General features: G+C 44.1%; 1 protein-coding gene and 1 pseudogene across 1 annotated transcript; one reads left to right on the top strand and one right to left on the bottom strand.

Moving 5' to 3' along the window:
* Window positions 1-708: 708 nt before the first annotated feature.
* Window positions 709-8,770, bottom strand: LOC147417992 (uncharacterized; annotated as a pseudogene).
* A 2,664-nt stretch (window positions 8,771-11,434) lies between these two features.
* Window positions 11,435-23,626, top strand: LOC147417991 (microtubule nucleation factor SSNA1-like). The gene is made up of 6 exons (XM_086507002.1): window positions 11,435-11,761; window positions 12,241-12,277; window positions 12,338-12,446; window positions 12,617-12,816; window positions 23,004-23,071; window positions 23,184-23,626. The coding sequence occupies exons 1-6, from the start codon at window positions 11,652-11,654 to the stop codon at window positions 23,251-23,253; spliced, it is 594 nt and encodes a 197-aa protein (XP_086363128.1). The 5' UTR covers window positions 11,435-11,651; the 3' UTR covers window positions 23,254-23,626.
* Window positions 23,627-24,058: the final 432 nt, after the last annotated feature.

The raw sequence follows: 24,058 nt of genomic DNA, 5'->3' as shown, positions 1-24,058 counted from the left end.
AGATACAAAGCCTGTGCGCATCCCGCCTGCCGTCCCTCAGGTGGCACAAAACGGCGTTCGGCTCCATCATGAGGGAACGATCGAACAGAAGTGCTTTAAATTCACTGCAAGATGTACTATGTGGCATGAGCAGGACAGAGATAATCCTGACACTATTGAAAGCAATCAGAGAGACAACAATGCTTTAAATGATGCTGTATACAGCAAGGAGGCATTAGAAGACTACAATAATGGAACTCTGCCATGACGAGGACACACAGAGTGGTGAGAGTGTTGACAGGAATGAGAGACAGAGCAGTGCCTTAAACAATCCCTATATTGTATAGACCAACTAGGATGATGGAACTTTTTGTTTCAGATTTTGTACAGACAAAAAAACCAAAACATGTGCGAGCTCGAAGTAGCTCCATTTATGTTATTACAAACTGGGAGTAGTTCGATTTACATTTTGAGAATTTATGACAGGTTCTAACTGCGATTCACCATATTTGAAAATCTACACAGTATTGCATTAAGACGATTGACTTGGGCTTTGAGAGCTGTCAGTTCTTTTCCTAATGACAAAATCTGCTCTTCCAGCTTTGTTACTTATATGTTAGCGACATTGATTGCATAGTCCTCGATAGTATCCCTCGAACTACGTATCGCTTCAATAAGCTCCGATCGGAGCGGACGGTTATTTGTGGCTTGATCTCCAGCCAACTCTTTCTATATTGCAGCAAGAGCATCCTCTATCCTGTCGATACATGCGTCTTCTATCATACCAAAAGAGTCATCTGGTTGTGTCTCACTCAGTCGAAGCATCTGATTTTCATCTTCTTCATCCATCTCAACACTGCAACCAAAGCAAATTGTTATTAGTTTATATTTTTTGGTCACAACAAAGAGCAGTAATGTTATTGGTAGCAAACACACCACACTATGCAATTGTCGTTACGTCAACACGATGTACAAGCGGAATGAAATCATCTCCTATTTCTGCATCTCTTATGCCAAGTTCAGGATCAAAATCATTGACAACAGTTCTTGCTGGACTACAAAAGACGTAGGTCATGATCAAAAACTCGGCAACAAACATAGTCCTACATCAACTATCATAAGCATACCTTTGTCTCTCTTGCCAACGGGAATTGAACCACTCTGCACGAGATTGTGTGTTTGCATACACATCATCATTAACAAAAATATTGAGAATGTCTTTATATGTTGCCGTGGATGGGTATATCATACACCTCCACAATGCTTTGATTTTTGCAAGATGCATTCCACGGCCCTGATAAGGAGTTATCCAGCATGATGATGGATAGTAGTTTCCGCTCTTCACCATTATATGCAGTGTAGATAGAAAGTCGTTGCCTGCTGGATGTCGAAGCTTAAATTTCCAATACATTAGGGCCCTATCAAAGATGTTTGTCGGTGTTAAGCAGACCCTATTCTTCAATTCATCGGCTCCATATAAGCTGTACAATTCTACGCCGGCATTCACGTCATTACTACTTATATTGTGGACAACCTTTTGAAAGTGTGGTTCATCCTGTCTTTCAAACAATACCCCACCATGCCCTCGAACGTATGCATCTTGTGTTGTTTCAAGCCGCGACACAAAACCATTCCGCTTGTAGTAGGCGTTGACTTACCCCAACCTAAGTACGCTTTTATCTTCGTATTCATTGCAATCCACGAGGTTGCCCAAAGACGTGTTGGGGTATAAAGCCCAATGTGGTCGCCCAGGTGAGTGGGCGGGCCGCCAGGTATGTACACATATTCTTTTGTAAAAACCTAATAAGAACTCACTATTCTCTACACATTACAGTAGAGCGAATTCACCATATCGTCGTGCTCTTCTTCTCGCACTCTCTCTCGCGTCGCACTTCCGCTCGTACTCCTTCAACTGGTATCAGAGCTCAGATCAAGGCTCGGGGCAGCACTGCAGGAGGCTAGAGTCACCAGCTCAAATTGGAGTGAAATTCGACAGGCAAAGACACGGCCCCAAATCCTGTGGGTAAGCCCAAAGGGCTTGGTGTTCTCAGAATTTCATTCTGAGGTCATCTCGACCACCGTTCGGCTTCGACAGAGTTCTGCGCAGGCCTTTTTCGACTACGTGGTCTCAACGGGTGCAGATCCGACTCTGCAAATTTGGGGTTTTCGGCCTATGACTGCAGGTGCTGAGGATATCGACACTCCCAGAGTGTTGATTTGTGGCTGTCTACACATCGAAGGACAGCTCACAGTTCTTGGAGGCGTGTCACATACGACACGGGCGCATCTACACACAGACTGTAGGCGACATCCACTAGTTCATCAGGTAGCTTGTGTTTGCTGCTTGATATTCCAAATTTCATCCTGACATTGCAGGTACTTCCACATGGGATGTATTGTCAGAGATTATGTATGTCTGTTGAGGGTTTGCTGGCTGTGAGTCACGCAGCAAACAACCGCCGCAACGGTTACAGCATACAGTGGGAAATTTGTGGATGTATGACTTTGTGGGAAGTCTATGTACTGTCAGATTTCAGATTTACTGCAGCCTTTGTTGAGGGTCGAGTGAGGTTTTATTGAGCTGGGGGATTCTCGAATGTTGAGATCCTTTCGGTGATACAGGTCTTGGAGCGATCCCTCGAGCACCCTTAGATAGGCAGCTAGGATGTATTGACTGTGAGTTAGACAGTTGGGATTGCATCTTTGCTTTACTTCCGTTGAGGCATTGTCGCAGTCTATGCTTACAGGACAGTGACAGGACAGTGAGAGATAGTACAGGTGCAGGACAGGTTTACCCACAGCTTACAGTGTTAGAGAGACAATGGTTTTTTGAGCTGTTTTTGGTCTGTTTTTGAGTACACCAGAGCCATTTTACAAAGGAGACTCTGCCGAAACTTCTGCAGAATCTGAAGCTTTCTTGGTTCATTTGACAGGTTGATATTGGTTCAGAGGTCAGTTTACAAGGGAAACTCTGCTGAATTTTTTCCCAGGAAAGTAAACTACTGTGAAGCTATGGCTGGATCACAGGACACTTCTCTTTACAATATCAAGAAGCTGGATGGAACCAATTTCCCATTGTGGAAGAAGCAGATTTGGCACGTGTTGGTACAAAAGAAGCAGATAAAACCTATAAAGCTCAAGAGGATAAAACCAGAAGATATGGACGAAGATGAATGGTGCGAAATGGATGAATTGGCACTTTCTACCATTATGCTGACTTTGGCAGAAAGCGTTTACTTCAATGTAGCAGACGAGATGTCGGCTTATCAAGCATGGTTAAAGCTGAGTGATCTTTATGAGAAGCAGAGTGCAGCTTCACAGGTATACTGGCTTAAGAAGCTTGTTGACTTGAAGATGAAAGAAGGGACACCTATGTCCAATCATCTGAATGAATTCAACACAATCTATAGTCAGTTGTCAGCTCAAGGTGTCAAGTTTGATGAACCTGTTAGAGCTATGTTCCTGTTGATCACATTGCGGAAAGTTGGGACACTTTTCGCACAGCTTTGAGTAATTCTGCACCTCCAGATGGTTTGAACATAGCAGGTGTAGAAGGAAGTCTGCTTACTGAAGAAACCAATAGAAAGACAATGGACAAAGGCAAAGGAACAGCCTTAGTTGTCAGGGGAAGGACCAAAGAAAAGTACAAAGGTGGAAAGAGGAATCAGTCTCGTAGCAAGTCCCGCAGTGCTAAAGGCAAGAGTGACATAGAATGCTACCATTGTGGCAAGAAGGGTCACATGAAAAGAGACTGCAGAGAATGGAAAGCAGAAAAAGGCAAAGAGAAAGCTGAAGACCATGGTGAGAAGAACAAGTCCTCAGTGAAGATTCAAGAAATAAATGTGACAAACACTGTTGCAGAGGATGACAGTCTAGTGTCAGGAGACATCTACTTCTTGAAGAATACAATGGACTCAGCTCTTCTTACAGCATCTGATGGAAATGCACTGAGTGACTGGATTATAGACTCAGGGGCATCACTTCATGTGTCTCCAAACAAGGAGTGGTTTACCTCTTATGTGACCACTAAAGATCATGTTCGGCTAGGCAATGGGCAGACATGTGAGATCTTAGGTGTTGGAGATGTTCAATTGAAGTTTCAGAATGGCTCTTCTTTCACGCTGAAGAATGTGAGACATGTTCCCGCAATTACAAAGAGCTTGATCAGCACAGGTTTACTTGATGATGCTGGCTACGTCACCACTTTTGGACAGAACATGTGGAAGATATCCAAGGGTTCTATGACAGTAGCACATGGAGTAAAGTCTGGAGGACTTTACATGATTTATGTATCAAATGTCTCTAAAAATGTAATCAATGTAACCGAGCAGCCGAACGTTTCTTTGTGGCATAGCCGGTTAGGACATATGTCCAAGAAGGGAATGGAAATCTTGTCTCGTTCTGGTTATTTGCCTGGCTTTTCATTTAATGATTTTGAATTCTGTGAACATTGTCTGTATGGTAAGCAAACACAGCAGCCACATAAGCATAGAAGCAGTAGAAGAGATACACAGTTGGCACTTGTTCATAGTGATTTGTGTGGACCTATGCCTAACCTATCTCTAGGGGGAGCTTCTTACTTTATGACATTTATAGATGATTACTCGAGGAAAGTATGGGTTTACTTTCTCAAGCACAAGGATGAAGCGTTTAGTGTTTTCAAAACGTTTGTGACACTTGTGGAGAATCAGAGTGGCAAGAAGCTTAAATGCTTACGCACTGACAATGGTGGAGAGTATGTTTCAAAGGCCTTTCAGGACTTTTGTGAGTCAAAAGGTATAAAACGTGAACTTACTGCTCCTTACAATCCTCCTCAAAATGGTGTTGCTGAGAGGATGAATAGGACCATACAAGAGAAGGTCAGAAGTATGTTGTCTAATGCACAGCTACCAAATGGGTTTTGGGCTGAAGTTGTATCAACAGCTGTTCATCTTATAAATAGATCTACTAGCAAGGTTTTGCAGAAGGATTTAGTGGCAGAGATGGTATGGTCAGGCAAGGTGCCCTCATACAAGCATCTCAGAGTCTTTGGCTGTGAGGCATATACTCACGTTGCAAAGGAATTTAGGAACAAACTTGAGCCAAAGAGTAGAAAGTGCATCTTTCTAAGCTATGGTAATTCTGGTGAGATGGGGTACAGACTTTGGGATCCCGAATCTAGAAAGGTTATCCGTTGTCTTCCAAGAAGATGGACCTGCACGTGCAAGACAAAATGTCAGGGCTCAAGAGGACAGGATAGAGTGGAACCACAGGTTGTGGTTGAGCCTGAGCCACCTATTGTGCGTAGATATGGACGTATCACGCGACCTCCTGATAGGTTTGTTCCATCTATGAACTATGTCGTGTTGAGTGATTGCAATGAGCCTTCATGTTACAAGGAAGCAGTGCAAATGAAGGACTCCGGGAATTGGCAATTGGCCATGCAGTCAGAGATGACAGCTTTGCATAAAAACCAGACATGGAAGCTTGTTAAATTACCACAGGGCAAAAAGGCTCTACCTTGTAAATGGGTTTACAGGTATAAGATCACCGCTCATGATAGTCAGCCAAAGTACAAAGCAAGGCTTGTTGCCAAGGGCTTTAAGCAAGAACAAGGCATTGACTTTGATGAAGTCTTCTCTCTGGTGGTCAAGATGACTACATTGAGATTCTTTCTTGCATTGGTTGCCATATTAGATTTGGTGTTGCACCAAATGGATGTCAAGACAGCGTTCTTGCATGGTGATTTAGATGTGGAAATTTACATGAAGCAACCAGAAGGGTTTGTTGAGAAAGGCAAGGAAGATTGGGTATGCCAGTTGTTAAAGAGTCTTTATGGCTTAAAGCAATCACTGAGGGCATGGTACCATAAGTTCCACAAGTTTATGCTTTCTCAAGGCTACAACCGTAGTGAGTTCGATCATTGTCTATATACAAAGAAGGCTAAGGATGGCAGTTGGCTGATCCTTATTTTGTAAATGGATGACATGTTGATTGCTGGCAAGCACTTGGAAGAAATTTCAGCTTTGAAGTCAAAGATGGTAAAATCGTTTGACATGAAAGACATGGGTGAGGCAAGTCATATACTTGGTATGCGCATTGAAAGAGACAGATCAAAGAAGTTGATTTGGTTGTCTCAAACAGAGTATATTGACAAGGTTTTGCAACGTTTCAATATGGAGAAGGGAAAGGCATTGAGTGTTCCATTGCCACCATATGTGAAACTTAGCAAACAAGATTGTCCTGTGTATGAGGAAGAACAGGCTGAAATGGATAAGATTCCATATGCGTCTGCAGTGGGTAGTTTGATGTATGCAATGATTGCTACTCGCCCAGACATTGCATTTGCAGTGGGAGTAGTAAGTTGATACATGTCAAACCCAGGCAAGAAACATTGGGAGGCAGTGAAAGGAATATTGAGATACCTGAAAGCTACAAAGAGTATGCGTATATGCTATGGGAGTCAGGAGCTAAGTGTAAACGGTTTTACAGACTCAGATTATGCAGGTGACTTAGACAACCAAAGGTCTACATCAGGGTATGTCTTTACATTGGCTGGTGGAGTAGTATCATGGCATTGTAGATTACAAGATTGTGTTACTCAGTCTACTACAGAGGTTGAATATGTTGCAACATCAGAGGCATGCAAAGAATCAATTTGGCTTAATCGACTAGTAACAAATTTGGGAATCAAAGAAGAGATGCCTGTGTTATATTGTGATAGTCAAAGTGCTATACAATTGGCTCGCAATCCAGTTTATCACTCAAAGACAAAGCATGTGGATGTGAAGTATCATTTCATCAGGGAAATGCTCGAGGATAAGCAACTTCAGCTTGTCAAAGTTCACACCACAGAAAATCCTGCTGATCTACTTACAAAAGGACTTCCCTCAGAGAGCTTTGCGCATTTTCGCAAGCAGTTAGGTGTAGGGTAGTACATCACTTCTCTACATCTCTTGTATATTAGCTTGTATAGTAGCTTCTCTCACACTTAAAGTACCACATTGGACTTTAAGTGGGAGGTTGTTGGGGTATAAAGCCCAATGTGGTCGCCCAGGTGAGTGGGCGGGCCGCCAGGTATGTACACATATTCTTTTGTAAAAACCTAATAAGAACTCACTATGCTCTACACATTACAGTAGAGCGAGTTCACCATATTGTCGAGCTCTTCTTCTCGCACTCTCTCTCGCGTCGCACTTCCGCTCGTACTCCTTCAAGACGGACAACCATTTGCAAATGAAGGTGCAATAGGGATCCTCCTCTCTCCAATGCGCACAGTCCAGCTAATGTTTCTCTTTCAAGAAACAACCGCATGCACCCCAACAACCCTATGTCTACATCGTCACCACCGACCGATATAGTAACACTGACTTCCATTACTCTCGCCTCTGGTTTCTTCGTTTCGAGGAGCCAACATTGTAGCCTTCAGTATTGGTGACACCTTGCTTCCCTTTCCCTCGTGCCTCAGACTTTAGCCTGCCCATTGTTCACACCTACAAGAACAACACCAATGCGAAACACCTATCGTCAACCCAGCAACAAGACGAAAACACAAACCATGTAGAAGCAAAACCGGGCTCACTACACCAAAAGAACCAAAGACCATTGAAACAACACGTCTGTCACACATACACTTACTTGACGACCTACGCCATGAACTGCAGTAGCTAAACACACACTGTAATAACATGACGACTTGCTTCATGACGTGCAATAGCTAAACACAGAGAGTAATAACCAATAGCTGCTCTCAACAGCAGCAGAAGAAGACAACAACGCTCTTTCATCAGCAGGTAGCTAAACACAGACACTAACAACCAATAGGTGTGTCAACAGTAGCAGAAGGAAACAAGACAGGACTTACGTCAGCAGTTTTAGGCCTCATGAAGAGTCGCAGAGAAACGCAGCCACCACTAGCCGTCAGCGACAATGCCAGACACATGCAGCCAACAAATATAGGCCTGCCTTGTTGGAGCCGCCCTGCCTTGCTGGAGCCTAGGTGCAACGCGTCAGAGGGAGCCAAGCCTTGCATGACACGCAGTGCTGGATTTTCGATTAATCCACATAAACCACAAAGCATCTGCACAGATTCCGTGTATTAGACCTGCTTGCCAAAATTGGGAGCGCCTACTGGCACATAAATGGCTTGGATGATAAAAAAGATATTAATTAACAAGATTCCCCCACCCCAACCTTCCAAAATTCGCTTGCCCAGTGCTCGTACTTATATTCCCTACCCCAGAAAATGTCGCTACGTGCCGTGTCTTGCTACACCTTTGCACTATGTGTGCCCCCCCCCCCCCCCCCCCCCCCCCCCCTCCCCCCCACTAACCGGGTGTTTGCAAATAACCGCAACAACTCCTTAATCTCATCGTGGTTGCCTCAACTCAGAGAAATAGGGAGAGAGAGAGAGAGAGAGAGAGAGAGAGAGAGAGAGAGAGAGAGAATCTAGTTAGGAATCTACGATTTTCTTCTTTTCTGCTGTGGTGCACACATATATTGGTTAATGGCTATACCTACTCGGTCTACGTTCCACTTTTAAACGAAATCTCGCCAGATCCCTTCCTCCCTCCCTCCCCAAAGACGTAAAATGCCTATCTCTCTCTCCTCTCTCTTCCCTCGACCGTCGCCATCGCTGCGTTGTGAGCCCTGCCTGCACACAGCAGCTGCTGAGCACCATCTCCACTGAGGCGCCGCCCCCGCCCCCCCTGCCCCAACTTCTGAACAGGACCTCCTCCAGGTCTGCTCCATGCTCGGCCCACCATCGCACGCCAGCCGTCCAACCCTCGTCCTTGTTCGTTTGCTCTGCCATTTCTGTGCATACTCTGCACCTGCAGCCCTCCCATAAACCCTGCGCATCACCAAGCAGCGACGAGATGGCATTTGTCTCTCTCTCTCTCTCTCTCTCTCCGTCGATCTGTGCAAGTGCCATCTACCCTGGTTTTTGGTGCTTATCCTTCATGGGAATCTGGCCAGCGCTCCACAAAGCCGTCGTGCTCGTCCTCTGCTCCACGAGGTCAAACATGCCTAATTGCAGGATAGGCGGTTCTCTGAGCTCAGCCCCTCAATCCAGCATAGCATCTTTGCTTTATTGCTTAGCAGGGGTACCCGGCGTACCCACCCGCAGAGCTCCTCCTCGTCACCTCGTGTCGCTTGCACAAAGAAAGTATCTCCCTTTCTAAGTCTCTCTACCTGGTTTGTCGGCGCTGCTCTTGACACATGTTATCTCTCTCTCTCTCTCTCTCTCTCTCTCTCTCTCTCTCTCTCTCTCTCTCTCTCTCTCTCTCTCTCTGCCTCTAACCACTGTTCGGGAAAAATCACATTTCTAAACATACAATGCTCCTTTCCTTGAATTTGCCAAAGAGAATTTTTAGAAAATCAGTTTTATTCTTTTGTACTTCCCCTCAACCGATATTTTTGAGCTACCTCAAACCCATCTTAGACGAACTGATTTTTTTAAAAAAAATTTACACTATTTTTCTCTATTTTAAGACGGAATTTCTCCTTTTCCCCTTGCCCTCAACCGACATTTTTGAAATTGAAAACGACACGATATTAAGCCGAGACATTTTTCTCCAACATTGATGGGATGTCTCTCTCTCTCTCTCTCTCTCTCTCTCTATATATATATATATATATATATATATATATATATATATATGTGCCATCACTCCCTCACTTTGCCATCTGCACCCTAGGCTTGTCAGATACCATCATGACAAAGGAGGAAAAAATCTCGAAGCGCCAACCCTCGCATGCCTAGTTGTTTTGCTACAAGATTAAATTTCACCAATGTAAAAAATTGCAGCATAAAATCACTCCCCTCCTGTCTCCCCTCTTTGTCACGTGCCAACACCAAAAAAAAATTGGGGCATAAAATCACTCTCCTGCTCTCTCCATGTCTCCCTCTCTCTATCACGCATCAACATCTCCACTTTTCCCTTCAAAGCCACACAAGGCATCTCCTAAATTTCTATCTAATACACCACTTTGCAAAATTGGGAGGTCCTACCAGCACATAGATAATTAGGACCCTCAAGTCAAGCAATGAATTGACATGCAAAAGTATTGATGCATCCTTGAAATAGTAAATTATTAAGAATTCATTCCTTCTTGTTAGATATTACCAAGCAGGATTAACAGAACTAGATGTTTCTATCATGCTAGGATGGCTAGGATACTAAAGTCGAGCAATAATTTGGCATGCAAGAGTGTGGCCTTGCTTGGGTATGGGAGACACTACTTTCTCAACTTGGTGCATAATAGGTTTGCACCCATGTCTTTTTAATAAGAATCTTGAAAGATCCTTGGGCTTAGGAGAAAGCGAAAAGGAAAGGCCAAGTTTTTCCTTTGAAAATGACTTAAACACTCCTTTTATTTGTGAAAATGTTCAAAATATCCCTCGAGCCGCATTTTCTTGTGGGAGTGCGAGATTAGAATCGTCAACGACATTGGCCACTTCCGGTTTGCTCGCGATTATGCCATTTTTCTCTTGAATAACATGTCTTGAGTTCAACTCATAGTCGGTTAGATCTTTAAGATCCTACGACGTTAAAACTCTCTTCTTCTTCTCTCTCTCTCTCACTCTCTCTCTAGATTGGTTATTCTCATTGTGGTTCTTTCTAGGAAAAATTCCCATAATACTGCTCCTTGCTCTAATTTGTGGAAATCTCAAAATATCCTTCAAATTTATTAAATTCCCAAAATACCTTTTTGCCATGGCAAGTTTTGGGCGCAGCACAGAAGAGGGGGTGGACAACGCAGGCAGAGGGAGACACGGTGCCAAGGGGAGGCAGGATTTGGTTTCTGATTGCCAGTGAGTGGGAATGCTTGAATTCAAGCGAGGCAGGTCGTAGCACGCAAGATAAGCAGCCAGCTTGAGATGAGGAGTGGCCTGTTGCTCGAGGTTGGGATTTTGAGTGATTGGAAGATTTACACAAGTTTTAGTGCAATTATCGACGGAAGCTTCAAATTTTGACCTAAAATCGAGAGAATTTCAAGTTTGCCCCGAAGAACGGTGTTTCTTTTAAGGGAAATCACCAAAAGTCCCCTCTAATTTGTGGAAATTCCCAAAACACCCCTCAAATCCTTAATATTTTGTCAGGATTTCCCAAAATGCCCCTAAAATTTTTCAGAATTCCCAAAATACCCCAAGTCGTGAGATTAAAATTCTCCAAAGATAAAAAAAATTGTAGGTTTTCATAAGAAGACCGATTGTCTATCAATATAAGAGGCTAAAACTAGATATTGGGTTGGTTATGTAGGCTTTGGAGATGAATCGCTTCATTTTTAGACATAATGGAGAGGTAATTTGTGACAACTACGCACTCAAGAACGGGTCTCAATCGTGAAAAAGTAAAAAGGTTCAGAAAATCTAAGCCTTCGAGTCGCAAGAGGTGGCCGTTTTTTTGGAAAAAAATCTGCCTGTCTTGAGTCTTATGTCTGTCTGTCTTGAGTTTCCTGTCGATGATGCGTGCATCTGCGTGTGCTCAACAAGGGGCTCGTGTGCAAGAGGATAGAAATGCGCTGCATCGAGGGCGAAGCTGCGGCAATAGCAATGGACAAACCCAGGGGTTAGGGGGTTGGGATGAGTGCTCGAGGCTTGGAGTGCATCAACAAGGGGGGGGAAGGCTGGAATCTCTCTATCTTAGAGCTTAGGAAGTGGGAAGCAGAAGAACAAGCCCAGCGTGGGAATGCGGTGCATGGAGGGGGAAGCTTCGCAGGAAGTAGCAATGGACGAACCCCAAGGGGCACGTTGCAAACTTGCAGGGCAGAGGATCACAGGGCCTGACGGAGCGAGAAGGTATGGGGTTCAGTGCGTGAGGAAGAAGGGATATATGCGCATTGCAGGGCACCGCAGAGAGGTGTAGAGGACGATGGGATCTCCCTTTGTCTTTGAGAAACTCTTCTCTTACAAAATTGAGGAAAGAATCTATCTAGATTCCACTTATTGAAAGGGGACCGAATAAGTTGGCTGAAAATAGCCCACGAGTTCCAAACAATTTTATATCTCTTGAGGTGTTACACACCTAACCAGTAACAAAATTGAGATGAGCAATGAGCAATGACCAGTGTTATTATTGCTTACGACTTCCACACCCAATAGACAATGTGACGTGGCAGACGCTTTCGTTGTGAATAGGCAGCGTGACCTTTGATCAGCGCAGCGGCGTCCTTTCATCGAGCTCCAGACACACACACAGAGAGAGAGAGAGAGAGAGAGAGAGAGAGAGAGAGAGAAGGAAGCAGCAGCAGCGGAGGCGAATGGGTGAGCCTCAGCAGAGAAAGGGAGCTCGAGCAACGACGTGAGAGCTCGCAGGTAAAACGTGAACATTTTGCAGCCCTCGCACAAACGCATCATGAGTTTGATTTGTCGCAGGTGGACAGAGGTATGGAATGCTCGTGCAGCAGCAGTGGCAGCAATTGCAGCAGAGTGCGCATGATGAAAGGCTTACCACCCAACAACTGCACGGGCGAGCTGATTCAACGTATTCCAAATGCGCTGTATCTGTGAGCATGAGCGTGTGTGTGGTTCTGCACGTGCATGCACAGGCATGCGTGCGTGCATGAAAGTGTGTGTGTGTGTGTGTGTGTGTGTGTGTGTGTATGCGGGCGCGCGATCAGATAAAAACATGGTGTATAGCAATAATATATTTAGGAATTGAAGAGCTCCGAGAGGAACGCGAGGAAATGAAAGCACAGGTCCAGGTGGAAGAGGAAGAGAAGGCCAGCATCCAAAAGGACTTGGTCGTGCTCACAAAGAGGCTGGCAGAGATTGATGACAGCTTATCCCGCAAATATGCTTTTGCTAGCAACTACGACAAGACCATTGAGGAGGTGGAAGCTGCCTATGGCAAGGTGTGTGTCTCTCTCTCTCTCTCTCTCTCTCTCCCCCTTTTTTGCTTCAAATCCTCTACACTGTTCATTATCATACAAACTGTACTTATATGGATACACGTTTTACAAATATGCATACATGAAACCTAAATAGACAGAGAAGGAGAGGGAAATCTGCCCTTGGAACAAAACTAGGGGGGCAACCAGGGCTGACTTTGAGAGAGAGAGAGAGAGAGAGAGAGAGAGAGAGAGAGCCCTTGATATGGAACTCTTATGCTCTTGCGTTTGAGATCATGAGGGCCGTAAGCTGGGTGAGCGGAGTCTGGGCTCATAGTGATTGGGCTAGCTGGGACACCAGTCTAGTGTTTTCCATGTCTCAGTCATTAATGCAATATAGATGCTTGGATACCAATTTCAATACAGAGCATTACTCTATTTGCAGGGGAATTTTTGTCAGACTAGGAGAGATTGACGATGCGATTCCAGCAGATCGGTGTCAGTTTTGGCTTTAGACATGCCTACCCATATGTGATGTGATTCACACACCAACAATAGTCAGATGTGGTTTTATGTTTTTTCAGTAGCTTCTCAGGGGATTATTACATCACTTTTGATGTGTTTTTAGATGGACTCTGATATCCACTGATGCAATTGGTTGGGAGTCTATTGGGGAAACGTTGCCTTGTTGGTCTGCTTGTTTGTTGAGATTGGAGATTGTGGCTCTGGGAGGGGGTTCCTTGTTTCTGCTGTATTAGGATCTGAGGAGTGATATTGGCCCATTGTAGTAGACCCTCGAGTATTAGTATTGGTTCTTTGAATATTCTGGTGGCATTAGTCTCCTCCGATACCAAAGATAGGAGTGTAGGCATAGTGAGGTGGTTCATTGCAACAGATATTTGGTCAAGTTCAAGAATTATCCGGCTTGTAATGTCATGTGGATGGAGGAGGACTTAGTAGATTCTTGCCAGATACTAGAGCTTTACCTTGAGGCTTTTGGTTTAGCTCCAACTATTCCAAAAGTTACTGATGAATCGGTAGGTTGAATCTGGTGTAGCGCGGACTGCACCAAAGGGGAGCCACTCCACTCCTAGGTCACCAGTTAAAGTCGTCTATTTCTCCTTGAGATTTCAAGGATACTGACAACCTGACATTGTTTTGCTGAATGACTCTATGAAAAGATGTACATTTAAAACGAGAATTCTTAAAATGAATTTGTTACATGTGCTCTCTCATGTGTATTGTTTTTGAGTACGTGTTGGAAATTTGAAATGACTGCAACATTTTATCTAGTCACCTGACTAGTGATGTGAATGTGATAGTAACGAGATTTAGTAGATCAAGACATCCATGAAAAGTTCAACGCGGTTTGGATGTGATTGCTAAATAAGTTACAATGATCATGATTCTCATCTGAGAGCTCGACGGGGATAATGATGTGAATGTTTAATGATTGTCGGCTTTGTGCAAGTTCTAGATGTGTGCAATCTAGTGCGTGAGTACTTAGAGTCGATATCTACTGGGCTAGGTGTTGTCCTATGTTTCACAAAGTGATGATGTGGCATGGTCTAAAGGATGGAACCCGATCGAGGGGCCTAGAAGGCATAGACACTTACCACTTGACCTCGACATGTCAGATCTCTTGCTTACAACGGAGCATCTACGTGGACTTAGGGAGATGATCTTCGATCTCTTCTTGGACAAGTTCATTGCTTGGATCTACTAACTAGAGTGGGGCTTAAGTTCTTTGGACTCTCTTGGAGAGTTTACTCGCGAGATGCGGGAGATCAGGCATCCCGTGACTGCATCCGGAGTCACCCGGAGCTTGGCTTGGATGGTAATGCAGTTGCTCTTCCACACTCCTGATCATTTGGATTGCTACCTTCAAAGTTTCTTACACTCACCCTCGGTAACCTTACAACAGACTTACCCCCCAACCTGGGCAGGGACACTCCCAGCTCATTCACATTGAGAGCCACACCGAGATGTGGTTTGGTGGTGGTGTTGGTGCGGATTCTGTTTTGGTTAGACACCGGAGGATTGGAGGCAAGCATTTCATTAGCATCTGATCATTGTCTTGGGTCTCTTGCTCTGGTAGTCAGTGCTGACCGCCCCCTCTTCCACACACCATCGTTTTTGTGTGTGTCTCTCTCTCTCTCTCTCTCTCTCTCTCTCTCTCTCTCTCTCTCTCTCTCTCTCTCTCTCGCACACACGCACTCTCACACAAACTATAGGCAACAATTATTAGTCCGGGTTAGGGACTGAAAAATAATGGTGCCAAAAAACGCACCATAGAAAAACGCTAGGGGAGTGGGCAACAATTATTAATCCGGGTTAGGGACTGAAAAAATAGTCGTGTCCAAAAACGCATCATAGAAAAATGCTAGGGGAGTTGTTTTTGCTGTTTGGATGATGAATCCAATGCTGAAATTTAGAAAGTGTCACATGCCCCTATGTGTATGTCGACAAGCTACTTCATGACAAGGGTTCAATTAGCTTAGGAAGTGTTCTGGCACCTTTGTGAGTCTGTTCGCAGACCATGCATGTCCAGACACTTAGAGTAGTTGCATTTCCTTTGGTTGCACACAACATGATCATCAGATTACAGTCAATACCCATCAGGAGCATTTTACAGTGCATAGAACCCATTTTCCCTATTTTAGCCATTTTTCACTTATTATATATTATTAAGTGACTTTGTTGGGAAACTGGGTAGGGCAATTTGGCTAAGGATATATATAAGAAAATTAGCGCTAACACTTTATGGCAGAAGAGGCAGCAGGGACCTAGTGTCTGGCAGTGCACCTTCTCGGCAAGACCCCCGGCAGGAACTCCTAGCATTTTTCAGCCATCAAGACAGCCTAGTGTTTTCAGCATTTGCAGATCAGCCCCAACGTTTGCAACTTGCAGATTAGCCTGGCGTTAGCAGATTCACAGCAGATTCTCTAGCGTCTTTGCAACAGATAGCAGATCAACCTAGTGCTTTTGCAATTGCAGACTACCGTCAGTGTTTTGCAGATTCTCGGCGACAGAACCTTCGCTTGCATCAGCGTTTTGCATTTTCAGCAGTTAGATTCCGTACCGCAGCCCCCAAACCTCGCAGATCTCACCTTCCCGCAGCAGATCCTCGCCACACGGCCAGATCAGCCAGCGTTTGCAGATTCAGCCCGCTATTCTCAGATTTCAGCATCTGCGTTTTCAGCGCATTGTCGTCGCGTCGTCGTCACTGACATAGAGTCAGAATTCAGCAGATACAAGATTTGTAGATTTCAGTCCCTAGCATTTTCAGTTTTCAGCCCGTCTCTTCGTCGTCCTCATCGTCGGCAAGTCCATTGTGTTTAGACCATTGTACGAGATTTGTGCAATCAATAGCATAGACCTCTCTCGTCATAGAGAGTGGGGCCCTTGGAGGAGGGTTTGACAACATTCTGGTGTCGTATTCTTCTCTCTCTATCTCTCAGTCTCAACACCTTTATTCACAGTGTTTATCCACTTTGTTTGTGATCATTTGCACTCTCTCACTAAAGGAACGGAAGGCTCTCCCTTCCATAAGTAAAAGCATAGTTACTCGGAACGGGAATATGGAACGGGAACAGGAGGGTGCGAAACGGGACGGGAACGAGGAGGAGGAGGGGGACGGGGGCCCGGAACGGGAACGGGGCCGGAACGGTCGACTAAAGTAAGGCTTGAATTACCTCCATTCAGCTTAGTCCCAAATCAACTCCTAAACAATCCCAAAACTGTTCCCAAATCTGTTCCCAAACCTGTCCTCAAACTGCCCAAATATGTCCCCCCAAATAGCCCCAAATCTGCCCCCAAATGCCTACTTTTGCTCGTTCTACCTTGCGTTCCGCCTTGTTTCCCCCTTTCCGTTTCACCGTTCCGGTTACACCCTGTTCCGGAACGGTGTTTCATTCCCGACTCTGTTTCGGGTATGGGACTCGTCCGGAACGCTGTTTCGGAACATTTGGGCTGTGTTCCGCCCATTCCCTGTTACACTGAGTAAAAGGAACCCTTGAGCACAGTTCGGAGCACTCATCTTGAGCAAAGTTCAACATTCACTTCCGCTGCATCTTACATTGGTATTAGAGCTTTGGCAGTGTTTTGTATCACTCAAGGAAAGAACCACAAGAATTTTTTTGCTTGTTGCGGTGGCACGTAACCCAAGTCCACTTGGGCATGTTGATTCCTAATCGTGTTTTTGAAGAGTGACAGGTAACCCAAGAAAGAAGGGCTTGTTCGGCCTCCCCTTGTTCCTCTTTCACTCATTGAGAGCAGACCGTGCACTTAGCGGCCGGTCAATCGATGTGAGGTGGGAAAAAGCAACATTGGTGTGAGCGCAAGGCCACCAAGGGGTGCACCCGTAGGAAAGAGTAGAGCTCAGTAAGAGAAGATCCTTCTCTAGCACAGATTGCAAGCTTAAGAAAGACTTCAAGAACCTCAAGAACTCAAGGACTCAAGAACCCAAGAACCCAAGAACCTCAAGAACCCAAGTTCCTCGTGAACTTAAGAACCCAAGATCTCAGTGTATGGTCATCACCCGAAGCGGAATGGATTTTTTGCATGAAGGTGATGAGCATGAAGGTGGTGAAGAAGAATTTTCCCCACTAGGAGGTTTTTCCGACCCTCCCCCTTCCCCATCTACGCCACGGTTTGCACCAAATCCGATGGAGGCTTTGGTCAAGTCGATGATGGATATGATGCCAACAAGAGGCGCAATGCGCTACCTTGGAGCGCGAGCGCGACGAATGAAGGTTAGCCTTTGAGCGTGAGCGTGAGCAAGCGCGCTTGGCCGCTGAAGAAAGACGAGTGGCCTTGGAGTTAGAGCGTGAGGCGCAGAGAGACCAACGCATGCAAGAGTTGGTCCTGCAGGTACTTACCTCGAAACCCGAGCCGATCAAAGATGTTGGTAGTTCATCAGGTAGCACAAGCAGAGATTCGGATTCCAACAACCCTGTCACTGAAATGATTGAAAAGTGCTGTTTTTGCTCATGGCCCGGACCCTTGTGGTTATTTACGGGGGGAGTATTAAGAAGTCTGAGCATGGTTGCTCTTAGCACCTCCAAACGATGCAGGCTACGGTCTGGGGGGCGTTTGGTTGTAAAGGGCCTCTATATCTCACGGCCCGAACCTTTTTAGGTCATTTGTGGGAGGAGTGATGAGGGAGTTGTTGAACAGCTCATGGCCTGGACCTGGATGGTTATTTGCAGGGGGAGTGTTCATTGGCGGCTTTGTTTCTATGTCTTGTAACATGCATATGTGAGCATTTGTGTTGCATTGTGATGTGCCAACCACTAAATATTCCTAATTGGATGAGATTGCATGGGTATGTAATTTTAGTGCATCAAGACACCCGTGGAAGATCAGTGCGGTTTGGGTATGATGGCTAATTTTACTACGCCGGAATATCAAGAGTTCCGATCTGGACGAAAGGAGAAGTCAACTCCTTGATCAGAAGAGCCAAAAGGAGAAGCCAACTCCTTAACAAAAAGAGCAAACTGATTGTCCCTCGGAATAACCCTGCAAATTTTTTGAGCTAACTTGATTTGTTTGCAGATATGTTGTAATCTCAGACGATTACTCTCTTTCAAGAAGGGGAGATGTCACAAACTGCTGATGTGTCAAAGCCCTGAAGAATGGAGCCAACTTGCAGATGCCGGCCAAGGGGCCTAAACCATAAGAAGAACAAGTAGCAGAAGAAGAAGTCCTACCAACTTATGGGGACCGTGTCCGATGGGGCCCCATTGACATAAAGGGATTAAAATAAAGCAGCACGCACACACACACACACACACACACACACACACACACACACACACACAAACTGATGACGTGGCAGTTGTTCAGACGCTCCGCGTTTTGCGTTGAGTGATGACGTGGCAGTTGTACGGAATTCCACAAAACGCGTTGGCAGCTTTTTGGCATTGCTTTTGGACTAGAAGCTTTTGAGTTTTGAAGGCTTTTCATGTAAACTGCTTTTGGGGCCTAGGGCCTTTAGATATGAGGCCATGGGCTCATTCTCTGACATGCTTCCTTGAGAAGGTGCAGAGTCTGGAGTACCGGCTTGTACTGTGTTGATGCAATATAAAGAAATACCGAAAGGGGCGCCAAGGTTTGGGGCCAATACTCTCTGGGGTGGAATTCCGCCACTCCGTGTCGCGTGTCTTCTCTCTCTCTCTCTCTCTCTCTCTCTCAGTTCAGTTGTTATTGAAGTGCTAACAGTCTGTTCTTTTCTATTGGCACGTGGTGCCCGTCTTGTGACAAGAATGAGGGCCCATTAGACTAATTTATTGTTACAAGGGATGCCCAAAAAGTAGAGCCCCAAAATCTCAAAAGCTTCAACTCAAAAGCATTATGCCCAAAAGCTGGCCATCGTAATTTGCGGAAATTGTACGGACTGCCACGTCATCAGCCCAGCGTGTTTTACGGAAATCATACGGACTGCCACGTCAGCCTGTCGGCGTGTTTTAACTTTTCTGGCCTGCTGCCATGTCAGCAGTGCGTGTGTGCGTGTGTATCAGGGGGCCTGCCACGTCACCAATTTGTGACATTTCCTGTGAGAAACTTCCAATCAAGAGGGTTGCTAGCAGAGTTGAGATCCTGCGAAGATGGATGTAGAGAATAAGGGATTTTGTGGCAGAATCTTCGAAATTGAGGCTGATGCAAAAATGCAGCGAATTGAAACAAGTCACTGCTGAAATTTCTCGCAGAAGCCACAATGAACATCTCCAATATCTGTCCTCTGTCTTGAAGAGAGTTGATGACATCCTCCAAAGACGGAAATGGGTCGTCCTCCCTGAGGTGAAACCGGCATGGTCCACTAACCTGGCGGTGAAAGACAACATGCTTCAACTTTCAGCACACTGAAGATGGAATTCAGCTCATAACATAGTGCAATAGATAAAATCAAAGTCATCATCCCATGTCAGATGATGATTATAGAATGAGTGAGAGAGAGCGAGTCTCCCAAGAACGTGGTTCTAGAAACTGTTTTGGAAATGGCTTAAGCTCTTAAATAAACACTTAAGGTAGCTCCGAATTGAGCCTCTTTGAAGTCTTGTAAAAATGATAAGCCACTGGTCTGGCAATTTCCAAAAGCAATTGAGCCAGAGTCTTCTCATGCAACAACACCTGCCAAGAGGAAACTTGCCATACAATCACCTACCATGTGTAGACGTGCTATGCAACGACTGGCCATGTGTCAACTTGCCATAGAATTAGTGCACGTAGCTACCTGCTGTGGAACAACTGCACATGCAGCCTACCACGTCAGCCCGCAAGGTTATTAGCTTGCCACATCCACATTATTGGCCTGCCATGCCATCAGCTGCTATCATCAACCTACCATAAGCATGCTATGCCAGCAAGTTCCTCTCGTACAGACAGCTTGCCATGTCATCAATTGGTGACATACCCACCTCTTAAAAGAAGAGTAATTGCACTCGATTACACTTGTAAAACCTAATCAACTAGACAACACTCATTATGGCACATAAACGCATAAAGCATGCATCTACACATGTAGTTCAACATTTCATTGTGGATTTCACATGCAGACCCAACAGTTTACGTTGGACTGCATCTTGATTCAACATTTCACATCAGATTTTGACTCCTGGTCCAACATTTGACATTAAACTCATCCAAATTCCAATCACTAGCCATCACATCCTGGTCTGACATTTCACAGCAACTCGTCAAAACGTACTGATAAACTAGTTCTACACTAATTGGTCATTATATCCGAGTTTGACCTTTCACATCAAACTCATCGGGATGTACCCGCTGATGCATTAATTAGTACAATGCTGCAAACATTCATCTCTCATAAAAGTTACGGGCAGAGTACTTTCAGCTCAGTACCTTGGGTGTACTAGTTACAAAACACAAAATTGACTGCACCAAATCAATTGCTGAAATAGCTTGACTCAGCTTTTTTGCTAGAAGTTATAAAGCCAAAGGTATCAAGGTATATCTCCCAAATTTGAGGGTTATTTGCCATTTCACTGCTCTTGCAGATACCCATGTGATCATTCTTTAAAACCATGTGCGAAGGTTGTTGAAAAGCCAACAGTTGGATATGTCATAGTCCTTCTTTGCCTTCAATATCATTTGTTTGTTGCTTGCACCAACAGCAGCTCCTTTGTTAGAAGAATCTGACACAAAGGAGTTCTTGTATCGCCATCGCCACCTTTCCTAATCGAGAACTGTGCGTGATCTGCTCTACAAACATGACTGGCATCATCCTTCAATAGGATCTTGATGCACCTACTCTTGGCTTGCACCTTTGATGCGCTCATATATATCCGTGAGTGTATAGCAACAAGCCAAAGGAAATCATCTGCATGTAATCTAGCCAATTCTCGATTGTCTTGGCTTCTTGCAAATGAGGCAAGGCCAATTCTCTGGCACTCACATCAGCAAAAATTGTCTCTGGCTTTGTCATAAATTGACTCGCATAGGCTACAGCCTACAACAAACAATCATCCATGGGCTTTACAGATCTGAAACCCCTTCTTGAAATACTTGTTTGTCCTTGCTTGATCCTGAAAAGAAGAGATTCTTTATCCTTGCCTTCTTCATCTGCTTCTACATATATCCGACGCTTTGATTGCAACATCTTCTAGTGCGTGCTCTGTTACATAATTGAGTTGCATGCTCGAGCAATAATCATTAGACCTTAAACTTTCTCAGCCCTCCTTTCATCATCACTGTCTGGGGTTTCATCACATGACCATTGGTGTCTTCTTTTGAAAGTGCAAGCTTGACCTCTTCCTCAACGTCTTCATACTCCTCTTCTTGGTAAGTGTCGATGGAACAGCTGCCAAGTGACTTGCCATGCAATCACTTATCATATATAGGCTTGCTATGCAACCATTGATCATGTGTAAACTCATGCAACCAAAGTGTTTTCCTGTTGTCTTTAAGGTGAGCTAAAGCACACCCTGAACGCCCCTATGGTCTATGAGTTATGAGCAGTTGAAGTTGGCAGCTGGACCGTGCCGTCCACTAAACATGATGTTTTTGATATTTTTAAAGGTATCTGCCACTTCTTTTCTATGCAATTGCTCGTTGCATCATCGTGGAGTTACCTTGCTGTGGCTATTTTGATTTGCATCGTTCCCAAGTCATGAGTACAATCGTGCATCTCCTTGCTTTAGGTATAATTCAAATGGATACATAGGAATTTGTATTCTGCATAGCAGAAGGATTGTGATAACGTGTGTCGAACATTTGCAGTGATGCATTTAGAATTCCAACAAAGGGGTGCTTCCACAAAATGATTTCTCATTCTTACACACACACCTCCTCTCATTTCTTACTCTATTTTTCTCAAATCGAGGTATTCAAATTGTCTATGGTCAGACTTGTTGTGTAATAAAAACACACGACCTTTTACCAACCACAGGATTTTTAGAATTGACCTAAATACAGATTAGCGAAGGGTTTTTCATAGTTTCTACAGAAAACAAAACAATTTGTATTGGCATCAGGTTCAGGATAGAAACGACGTAACTGCATTCGAGGAATGTTGTGCTATGGGGTGCATCAGCCATAGTTACAGGAAATGGCCATTTTCAAGTCTCTGTTCCCTGTTCCCATCCCAATTTCCCGTTCCATGTTTCAAACGTGAGTATCCAAAACAGGGAATGGCATTTCATGCATGTTGCCGTTCCCCATTCCCCATTCCGATTTCCCGTTCCGGGTAACTATGGCATCAGCTCTTGCCAAAAGCTGAAAACAGCCTCTTGTTGTAGGCCATCCAAGCATTGGCAACATTTTCATGGGTGTGCAGACAACTTATGAAATTGTAGTTCTAAGTTAGTCATAGGCTTTAGTCTCATGTAAGAATGCTTCAATATATGTGTGTGTGTGTGTGTGTGTGTGTGTGTGTGTGTGTGTGTTTGTGTGTGAATAAGAAGAGGAAACTTGAATAACTTTTTTATATCACTCAAGGTGGTAGATTGGTAATGCAAATTTCCTCTTTAGTAATAGGTCTCGAGTTCAAGACTTGTCAGACAGATCTCTCTCTCTCTCTCTCTCTCCCTCCTGCGTGCTTGCGCGCGCGCACACACACACACACACACATCAGACCCACACTCACACTTGCAATAAGTTGCTAGATTCAAGTTTTTTTAAAAATTACATCTATCTTACTCGAGCTCAAAGCTTCAACTTCTAACAATAAATTTTTTGCACAAATTATTCAGATTTTGGAGAGTTCCCAAGCTCTATTGCATGTCCTCAAGACGGAAACAATACAAATTTCCAATAAGAGGTGCGTTTATGAGAGATAATATTCAAAAGAGAGAGAACAAGGTATGCATGACTTTTAATGGGGTAATTCATGGCCCAACAACATCATTGCTTATTTTGTTTATTTTTAACAGGATGTCTCCAACTCGGGAACGTTCAAATAGTTTCAAACGCTTGTCGGTCCCCAATGACCTTCCCTTCTAGTTCTTGATTGTAGGAGCTAGGGTCAGGTTTGGATGGTGGGATAAATATTATCCTTTTTCACATAGACACTTTCGAGGTTGAGCTTCTAGGGTACACACGAACATGCCCAACAAAAATGTCTAAAACCGTGACCGCACCATAAAAAAAAAAGCCACTAGTGGGAGTAACTATATGGTTCAACCTAAAAATGTTCTGATTGGAATACAATTGCAAGGTGGCTCTTTGGATTTTCAACATTGATTTAATGAAAATTTTATGAAGAATTGTGAAGGGACTTTGGTGTGGTTATTAGCTATACTCTTAGAGGCTAATCAACCAAAAATCATGATTGTAAACTGATAATTTAATTGAATTAGTATTTATTGGGTGATAACGGTAAGTAATTTAAAGCGCAGTAGTTGTGTTTTCTATATCATGCAATTTGTTTTGATTACTATTTATTTATTCATTTTATGCTATATATGTTACTATTGAAATAAAAGAATATATGACAACACCCATGTGAGGAAGAAGTAGAGTTTTCCAACTTTCCAAGCACAAACATGTCAATATAGCTTCTCTTCCTGTTGGCATAAGTAAAACATTGAAACAGTACACATTCATTGAAATAGCCTATTGGAATACTTAAATTACAGCATTTATGTGTTTTATAAGCTCATGTGAATTCATGAAGCTTATCAATGCTTTGTGCCTACCAAATTAACTATATCAAGAGGTGTACACAAATTTAAAGTTCACCGAACGTGCAATTTTTGGCCTGCATAAGGCTTAGTAAAGCATTGAACTTTTGGGAGAAAATCGTGAA

Source organism: Adiantum capillus-veneris, chromosome 30 (genome assembly GCF_014529385.1).
Source record: "Adiantum capillus-veneris isolate H3 chromosome 30, ASM1452938v2, whole genome shotgun sequence".
Classification (NCBI taxonomy): Eukaryota; Viridiplantae; Streptophyta; class Polypodiopsida; order Polypodiales; family Pteridaceae; genus Adiantum; species Adiantum capillus-veneris.
Note: the sequence above shows the minus strand (reverse complement) of the source record. Positions and strands in the feature narration are given on the sequence as shown.